Source organism: Caenorhabditis briggsae (genome assembly GCF_000004555.2).
Source record: "Caenorhabditis briggsae complete genome, chrV, whole genome shotgun sequence".
NCBI classification, from domain to species: domain Eukaryota; kingdom Metazoa; phylum Nematoda; class Chromadorea; order Rhabditida; family Rhabditidae; genus Caenorhabditis; species Caenorhabditis briggsae.
The window spans coordinates 3,281,801-3,290,975 of record NC_013488.2 but is presented as its reverse complement, the minus strand read 5'-3'; the positions used below and the strand labels follow the sequence as shown (position 1 = coordinate 3,290,975).

Here is a 9,175-nt window from a genome sequence, read left to right as displayed (position 1 = left end):
TTTCTAGTTTGAAATTCGAAAAATCATAGAACATCCTGACAAAAACACAAATTTTGTACGATGGCCATGAAATTTGCATAGATATAAAAACAATACCTATAGAAAATGACCGATTGTTGAGTCTTGAAAAAATTTGACCCGTAGACAATAACAGTTTTTAAATTCACATCTAGCCATATCAGGAGTCCCATGAGTTTTTTCCCGTAGATCATACTGAATTCTTTTGGTATAAAATAGCACCCAGACCACCGGGAAACAATCAACTTTTTAGTTTTACATTTTTTCTGAATATCTGAAAAATTTCAGAATGTTCTCCTTCAAAGCCACCCTTGCTATTTTCGCTTCCATTGCTCTTCTCTCTGGAGGATATGGTCTGAAGCTTCCCGTTGAAGACATTGGAGGATCCGTTGGAAATGTCATCGGAAACGGAAAAGAATGTGTCGGTGGAATTGTGGAGAGCCTTCTTGGACAAAGTCAGGAAATCATTGAAAACCTTTTGGCTACTATTGGAGGAGCACCAGGTGGATTGGGACTTCCAATCGTTGGAGATATCACAGAGCTTCCTGATTTCCTTACCGATTTCCTTGAGAAAATTCCAAAGAAATTGCTTCCGAAAGTTGTGAAAATCCTCTCTGATACTACGCTGACAGTTGAACAAGTAATCGAAAAGCTCACTAAACTTTTGAAAGGAAAACTGGATAAGGTAGAAGTTAATTGAATTTAAAACGATCATAATGCACTTTTCCAGAACCTCATCGCGAAACTCCTCGCTTCCGTAGCCGAACTAGTCGAGAAACTGCTTGATGGAATCGCCAAAATCTTTGGAAACCTTGGAAACGTATTTGAGGACATCAAGAAAATTCTAGATAACAAGAATCAAAAAATCGAGGATCAGAAAGAAGCAATCAATAAATTGAAGAAACAGTTCCCTATTGTGAGTTTCAAAAACTTTTAGAACATTTCGAATTGATGAAGAGTATTTCAGGAAGTCGACACAATCTTCCACATTGCTGCTCAAGTTGCTCTTTCTCTTCAAGGAAATGGAACTGTTGATCCAAAAGTTTCGGCATAATTTTTTAACGTAAAATCTTTTTGTATTCTGTATTTTGCAAATAAATATTTGAGCATCCACAGCAATTCTTCGAGAAGTTGTTCTTCAAAGTCAGAAATTTCGAATAACCTATTTATTTGGGAGTCGAAATAATGTATGAAAACCGTTCTTTGAAGATGTTAGACATCAAAAAGATTGGTCTTCGTAAGCAATCGTTCTGTAGCCGAATTGGCGACCGGGTACCTAAGCCGATAGTGGGCCGGCGCCTCTGATATGTGGCTTACAATCTCAACACATTCACATTCTAAGATAATATTTTAACGATATTTTATATCTCGCCACTTTCAATTAAGCAGGAGGAGATTGACTTTCAAAATATGATCAAAAATGTGCCTGAGTCTAGGTAGTGTTAAAACGTGATTTTTGGTCAGACTATGATGTATGCGGAACCAAATATCATATGTCCATGAAAAAAACATTAGTATTCTGGATGGAAGAGTATTAAAAATATGTTTCCACTGATAGTAAGAGTGTATTTCCTTGTTTTTTGTTGAACCATTCCCCATAAAATTATGCCAATAGATGACTTACATAGAACAAACTTTTTGTTGTCCCACACCCTTTAAACGAGGGTCGGTTTATCACTTTGACTCTCGAATAGAACGCTCTACTTTTAGAAACTCCTGTATTTGAAAGATTAACTTTTTGTCGATATGCTGGATGCTCGATTATTTATTTGCAAAACACAATATACAAAAAAGATTTTACGGTAAAAAATTATGCCGAAACTTTTGGATCAACAGTTCCATTGCCTTGAAGAGAAAGAGCAACTTGAGCAGCAATGTGGAAGATTGTGTCGACTTCCTGAAATACCCCTTATTAATTCGAAATGTTCTAAATTTTTCTGAAACTCACAATAGGGAACTGTTTCTTCAATTTATTGATTGCTTCTTTCTGATCCTCGATTTTTTGATTCTTGTTATCTAGAATTTTCTTGATGTCCTCAAATACGTTTCCAAGGTTTCCGAGGATTTTGGCAATTCCATCAAGCAGTTTCTCGACTAGTTCGGCTACGGAAGCGAGGAGTTTCGCGATGAGGTTCTGGAAAAGTGCATTATGATCGTTTTAAATTCAATTAACTTCTACCTTATCCAGTTTTCCTTTCAAAAGTTTAGTGAGCTTTTCGATTACTTGTTCAACTGTCAGCGTAGTATCAGAGAGGATTTTCACAACTTTCGGGAGCAATTTCTTTGGAATTTTCTCAAGGAAATCGGTAAGGAAATCAGGAAGCTCTGTGATATCTCCAACGATTGGAAGTCCCAATCCACCTGGTGCTCCTCCAATAGTAGCCAAAAGGTTTTCAATGATTTCCTGACTTTGTCCAAGAAGGCTCTCCACAATTCCACCGACACATTCTTTTCCGTTTCCGATGACATTTCCAACGGATCCTCCAATGTCTTCAACGGGAAGCTTCAGACCATATCCTCCAGAGAGAAGAGCAATGGAAGCGAAAATAGCAAGGGTGGCTTTGAAGGAGAACATTCTGAAATTTTACAGATATTTAGAAAAAATGTAAAACTAAAAAGTTGATTGTTTCCCGGTGGTCTGGGTGTTATTTTATACCAAAAATCGAAGTGGATCTTTGTAAAAATTTTACTCGTGTGAAAGCTTAAAGGATGATTTTTGATATGTTTCTGTGAAATGCAAACTAGGAATCTTTGCAAAATTCAGCGTTCTTTTTTTGTCTGGTAATAATTTCTAGTTTGAAATTCGAAAAATCATAGAACATCTTGACAAAAACACAAATTTTGTACGATGGCCATGAAATTTGCATAGAATAAAAACAATACCTATAGAAAATGACCGATTGTTGAGTCTTGAAAAATTTTGACCCGTAGACAATAACAGTTTTTAAATTCACATCTAGCCATATCAGGAGTCCCATGAGTTTTTTCCCGTAGATCATACTGAATTCTTTTGGTATAAAATAGCACCCAGACCACCGGGAAACAATCAACTTTTTAGTTTTACATTTTTTCTGAATATCTGAAAAATTTCAGAATGTTCTCCTTCAAAGCCACCCTTGCTATTTTCGCTTCCATTGCTCTTCTCTCTGGAGGATATGGTCTGAAGCTTCCCGTTGAAGACATTGGAGGATCCGTTGGAAATGTCATCGGAAACGGAAAAGAATGTGTCGGTGGAATTGTGGAGAGCCTTCTTGGACAAAGTCAGGAAATCATTGAAAACCTTTTGGCTACTATTGGAGGAGCACCAGGTGGATTGGGACTTCCAATCGTTGGAGATATCACAGAGCTTCCTGATTTCCTTACCGATTTCCTTGAGAAAATTCCAAAGAAATTGCTCCCGAAAGTTGTGAAAATCCTCTCTGATACTACGCTGACAGTTGAACAAGTAATCGAAAAGCTCACAAAACTTTTGAAAGGAAAACTGGATGAGGTAGAAGTTAATTGTATTCAAAATGTTCATAATGCACTTTTCCAGAACCTCATCGCGAAACTTCTCGCTTCCGTAGCCGAACTAGTCGAGAAACTGCTTGATGGAATTGCCAAAATCCTCGGAAACCTTGGAAACGTATTTGAGGACATCAAGAAAATTCTGGATAACAAGAATCAAAAAATCGAGGATCAGAAAGAAGCAATCAATAAATTGAAGAAACAGTTCCCTATTGTGAGTTCTAAAAACTTTTAGAACATTTCGAATTAATAAAGAGTATTTCAGGAAGTCGACACAATTTTCCACATTGCTGCTCAAGTTGCTCTTTCTCTTCAAGGCAATGGAACTGTTGATCCAAAAGTTTCGGCATAATTTTTTAACGTAAAATCTTTTTTGTATATTGTGTTTTGCAAATAAATAATCGAGCATCCAGCACATCGACAAAAAGTTATTCTTTCAAATACAGGAATTTTTTATGGCGCGTCCAAAGTTCCCAAATCTGGGATTTCTGGGCCTAGAAAACAGTCCAAAGTGACGCCCAGATTTTCCGATGCGTGTTTCTAAATGAAGGAACTTTTTTTTGAAAATTTATTTATTTCTATGTGCTTTTCTGCATGTTTTGATTCAATAAACAAATCTAAAACATTTTCTTGTCTTGAATTCAACTAATTACTAACTCGGTTTTTCCTTCATCTCCCAATTACTACAAATGTATGTCCCTGTTATATCTCCTAGTTTCATAGACATTTCACGTGTTAGTGGTTTTCTCCCCTTCGTTGAAATAAATAAATAAATGTTAAAAATAAAAAAATAAAAAATTACATTGTCGCACTGGTTCAAATTTTCCTCAATTGGAAATCTTGGGAATCTGGGCGTCACTTTGGACTGTTTTCTAGGCCCAGAAATCCCAGATTTGGGAACTTTGGACGCGCCATAAAAACTTTTGTTTGAAAGTTGAAATAATAATCGAAAACTTCTTTAAAGGATATGGAGTCTTTGATCTATGTATGTCATTCGGCAGCCGATTTTTCAACAGCGTAGCTAAGCTTGTAGCGGTAAAGACGTTTAGTTTCACAAAATAATGAGATTTATTAAAACTTGGGACGCAATTTTTCTTTTGAACTAGTTTAATGCCATTTGGCACACTTTAAAATACTTCTTCCGATTCCATAGTATCACAAAACAAATTTGTGAAAAATGGCTTATGTCCACAATGAACTAAAACAGTTGTCGTGTAGGTATGCAATTCTTTGAGTGATTTTACATGATTTTCAACAATCGGTATAATAGAAATCAGCTCTGCATATCTAGCTGGTCCATGAAGAGCACCGTGCTGTAGACGACAATACTGTAGAAGGCTGAATCCAAATTTGTTTCGTTCTTTTGAAAGCAAAGATTGAGCATGGGATGATAGAAAGCAGACCGCTGAAAATTGTCAATGGGGCGTATTTATACCAAAAGTTTTGGTCCAAAATGGGCTTTACCTGGATTACACATGACTATCGCCTTCAGCAACATGTATTCCACACGATCCAACTTATTTCTGAGCATTGTCAAAAATGTGTTCTCAAAAACGGGAACTATCTTGCCGCCAACAGTTTGATCTCCAATTTTAGTTCTGTTTGGAAATCGAAGACAATCCGACTTAAGGGTATTGATTGAGAAGAATGCAGAGTGAAGATTTGCACAAGCTACAGTAACATGTCGAGCTAGGATTAGCTTATCGTATAAGGAGATTTGATCATAGAAATCGAAAGTTTTGGAGTACTCAACAGAGGCCAAAAAATTGCAATGGGTGAAGAGAAGGAGAATCGCACCGCTGGAAATTTAGAAATGTGAAATCGAATAGAAAAGTTAGAAGGATTAGATGTAAGCAGTTTGTCTTTTCGACACGACTTCGAGAAATTTTTCGAGGCGAATTCATCTTGCAGTGGTGGCCTAACTTTTGAAAGTTTGGTTTTCTGGGCCATCACGTAAAAGTGGCTTGACCTGAACCTGGTGTGTTTTCTAGGTCATTTTGAACTGGTGGCCATGAAAACCAAATTTGCAAAAGTTAGGCCGCCACTTCAAAATGGCCTAAAAATGCCCAACATGACTCTGGTACGCTTTCTAGGCCATTTTGATGTGGTGGCCTAACTTTTGCGAATTTAGATTTCTAGGCCACCACTTCAAAATGGCCTAAAATGCCCTAACACCGACCCCGGACAGTCGATTGGTCGGTCGACTGAATCTCCCGGCCCATTGTAAGCCTAAATGAGATACTCACTTCTCATCTGTGAAGGTTTTTTGTAGATTTGGAATTTCCGAATTCACAGGAATCAAGCTAGAAGTGAGAACTTGTTCCAAACTTCTGCTATCCTGAATTTTCCAACAATGGATTGAAACATAGAAAAAAATCTTACAAAAAGTCCATCTGGAAAACCGGCGCAATGAATTCCGGTCAGAATTTTTTCCACGATGCTCAGTTTGGAAATTAATTTGTGCACAATTTCATTAGTGGAAATTAGAACTGGAGATGGCTGAAAATAAATTTCCTCTTTTTTAAATATCCAAAAACTAACTTTTAGTTGTTTTTGAACAATTTCCTTTATGTAATTTTCAGAAGTTTTTGTTGATTTATGAAGAATTGCTGTTGGATTCATTCCAGCATTGACGCACGCCTCGAAGCGACATCCACGGCAATTCAGGCGAGTGGAATCTAAAGAAATGATGAGCAATCATTGAAAAAAGTGAAATTCTCACCAACTGGATACTCGGTATAGAAACAGTCGTTTTCACTTTTGCATTTGAATCGAGTGCCGCTTAGAATTGTACGACGGAAAAATGATTTACAGCCATTGCAAGAAGCGACCTGAAAATTTAGATCACGTCGAACTTTCAGAGTCCATCGGATTTTCGAATTTTCAGAATTTCGGAATTTCAGAATTTCAGAATTTCAGAATATTAGAATTTCGATATTTCTCAGGTATTGGCAAGGTAACAATTTCGAAATTTTCAATTCTAAGTTATTCTCAACTCGAGATGTTTCCAATTCAGATGACGTCGAACTTTCAGTATCCATCGGATTTCAGAATTTCAGAATTTCAGAATATTAGAATTTCGATATTTCTCAGGTATTGGCAAGGTAACAATTTCGAAATTTTCAATTCTAAGTTGTTTTCAACTCGAGAATTTTTCAGATGACGTCCAGCTTTCAGAATCTATTGGATTTTAATTTTCTGAATTTCAGAATTTCAGAATTTCTGAATTTCTGAATTTCTTTTTCTTCTGAATTTCTGAATTTCTGAATTTCCGAATTTCTGAATTTCTGAATTTCTGAATTTCAAAATTCAAAAAACTCACATTGTAATGATATCCAGTAGCTGGGTGTCTACAAACTTTGCAAATGGTTGGAAATTTAGTTTTCGAAATAGTCTGCTCAGAATTACTAGAACTGGAACTGGTTGGCTGAAAAATATATTTCGCTGGGATTTTATTAGAACAAATCTTACCGTTAAACCCGAAATATTATCCTCGAAGTCGCCCATTTATTGGAAAATAGCACCGCCGTCAAAAAATTGTCGACGGAAGAAGGAAAGAGCAATCACACTGTCATTCGGAAAGTTTTATTTTAGTCCCTGCGTCTCTTCAGACCCTCTGACTCATTTTTATGTTTGTTGGTCTACTATTTGTACAAACCTCACTCATTGCGGTGAAACTGCACGGTTACGAATTTCAAAGGCACAAAGATTATTAAAATATTCTTTTTTTTTAAGATTGCTGAATAATTCTTCACTGAATAATTTAAAACTTCACTGAATAATTTAGTGAAGAAAAATTTGTGTCCATTCTGAACCAATACAACAGTCACAAAGGTGTGAAAGTCCTTGAGAACTTTCACATGATTTTCTACAATTGGTATGATAGAAAGAAGCTCTGCGTATCTGGCGGGTCCATAAAGAGCACCATGCTGTAGACGACAATACTGTAGAAGGCTGAATCCAAATTTGTTTCGTTCCTTGGAAAGGAAAGATTGAGAATGTGCAGATAGCGAGCAAACCGCTGAAAATTGTCAATGGAGCGCATTTACACAAAAATAAGTTTACCTGGATTGCACATGACTATCGCTTTCAGCAGCATATACTCCACACGATCCAGTCTATTCCGAAAAATAGCGGCAAACGAAGGTTCAAACAATGATACAGGAGGTTTTACGTTTTCCAAATCGGCATGATTTGGTTTACCAATTTGCTCGCCATCTGGAAACCGAAGACAATCAGATTTCAAGGTGTTGATTGAAAAGAATGCGGAATGAAGATTTGCACAGGCTACGGTAACATGGCGAGCCAGTTTTAGTTTATCTAGAAGTGAGATGCTGGAGTAGAAATCGAAAGTTTTGGAATATTCCACAGAGGAGAGAAAACTGCAATGAGTGAAGAGGAGAGGAGATGGCCAGCTGAAAATTTATATGGTCATTCTAAGGTTCAACGGTCGGCCACAAAGTCATCCAGCGTCGGCAAGTTTTGACCGGTCATCGGCCCGTTCACAGCCTGCCGTTGGCCAATCCGTAGCTTATAACCCTACCAGAGATGTCCGGAACGAATTTTTTGAGTAACGGAATCCGGAATCCGGACAAATAAAAATTTCACGGAATCCGAAATGAAAAAAAGCCCGGAATCCGGAATTCTGAGTTCTCCAAAAGGGCAGAAAAGTTCTAAAAACACATATCGTGCTTATTTTTGCATTTTTAGTAGCTGAAGTTCAAAAAAGTCAAAGAATTCTTGAAAATTAACAAATATGTTTAACATCCGGAATCAAAAATTTTCTCGGAATCCGAAATCCGGAATCCGGACAAATGAAATTTTCCGGAATCTGGAATACGGAATCTGTTATACGGAATCCGGACAAAAATATTTTTCACGGAATCCGGAATGAAAATAGCACGGAATCGGAATTCGGAATCCGGACATCTCTGAACACTACTCACATTTCCTCTTCCTTTGCTTTCTGTAGATTTGAAATCCGAGAATTCACAAGAACCATGCTAGATTCCAAAATCTCTTCTAGTGTTCGATCGTCCTGAAAATCTTCATCTTTTTCTATTTTTTCCAAAGCTTTAATATTACAAAGTATCCACTCGGCAACCCCTCATTATGAATTTTAGAGGATATCTTCTCCACTGCGCTCAGTTTGGAAATCAATTTATTTACAGCTTCATCGGGGAACATCAACTTTGCTCGAGGACCCGGTGATGGCGTAGAGGGCTGAAATTTCGGTTTTACAAGGAGTTTTGAAAGTTTAATTCACCTGTTCTGACGTATTGCTGTTTTGCTGCTCCAGAATTTTTTGCACCAATTTTCTGGAAGCTTCTGTTGTCTTAAACTGAATAGCTGTTGGATTCATTCCAGAATTGACGCATGATTCAAACCGACATCCACGGCAAGTGAGGCGGGTTGATGCAATCGGAAATTCCGTATCGAAACAGTCATTTCGACGATTGCATTTATATCGGATGCCACTGATAATGGCGCGCCGGAAAAATGATTTACAACCATTACAAGAGGGAACCTTCAATAATTGTTCAAAAAATCAATAATATCAGATTCCAAAATGCTCACATCAAAATGATACCCAGTAGAAGAATTTCTGCAAACTATGTAAAAGGGGGGGAAATAGACTTTTTGGCAGATT

The 9,175-nt window shown here is 37.2% G+C and overlaps 4 protein-coding genes across 4 annotated transcripts; 2 read left to right on the top strand and 2 right to left on the bottom strand.

Annotated features, from left to right (window-relative positions):
• Window positions 1–307: 307 nt before the first annotated feature.
• Window positions 308–1,072, top strand: CBG10503 (the record flags this gene model as incomplete). The annotated part of the gene is made up of 3 exons (XM_002635791.1): window positions 308–703; window positions 749–934; window positions 986–1,072. 3 exons carry the CDS (start codon window positions 308–310, stop codon window positions 1,070–1,072), a joined length of 669 nt encoding a protein of 222 aa, XP_002635837.1.
• A 756-nt stretch (window positions 1,073–1,828) lies between these two features.
• Window positions 1,829–2,593, bottom strand: CBG10504 (the record flags this gene model as incomplete). The annotated part of the gene is made up of 3 exons (XM_002635792.1): window positions 1,829–1,915; window positions 1,967–2,152; window positions 2,198–2,593. 3 exons carry the CDS (start codon window positions 2,591–2,593, stop codon window positions 1,829–1,831), a joined length of 669 nt encoding a protein of 222 aa, XP_002635838.1.
• Window positions 2,594–3,112: 519 nt separating this feature from the next.
• On the top strand, window positions 3,113–3,877 carry CBG10505 (the record flags this gene model as incomplete). The annotated part of the gene is made up of 3 exons (XM_002635793.1): window positions 3,113–3,508; window positions 3,554–3,739; window positions 3,791–3,877. The coding sequence occupies 3 exons, from the start codon at window positions 3,113–3,115 to the stop codon at window positions 3,875–3,877; spliced, it is 669 nt and encodes a 222-aa protein (XP_002635839.1).
• A 775-nt stretch (window positions 3,878–4,652) lies between these two features.
• Window positions 4,653–8,887, bottom strand: CBG10507 (the record flags this gene model as incomplete). The annotated part of the gene is made up of 10 exons (XM_045236785.1): window positions 4,653–4,930; window positions 4,990–5,324; window positions 5,772–5,863; window positions 5,908–6,024; window positions 6,067–6,203; window positions 7,301–7,546; window positions 7,591–7,940; window positions 8,472–8,563; window positions 8,611–8,748; window positions 8,792–8,887. The coding sequence occupies 10 exons, from the start codon at window positions 8,885–8,887 to the stop codon at window positions 4,653–4,655; spliced, it is 1,881 nt and encodes a 626-aa protein (XP_045094300.1).
• Between the last annotated feature and the right edge of the window lie 288 nt (window positions 8,888–9,175).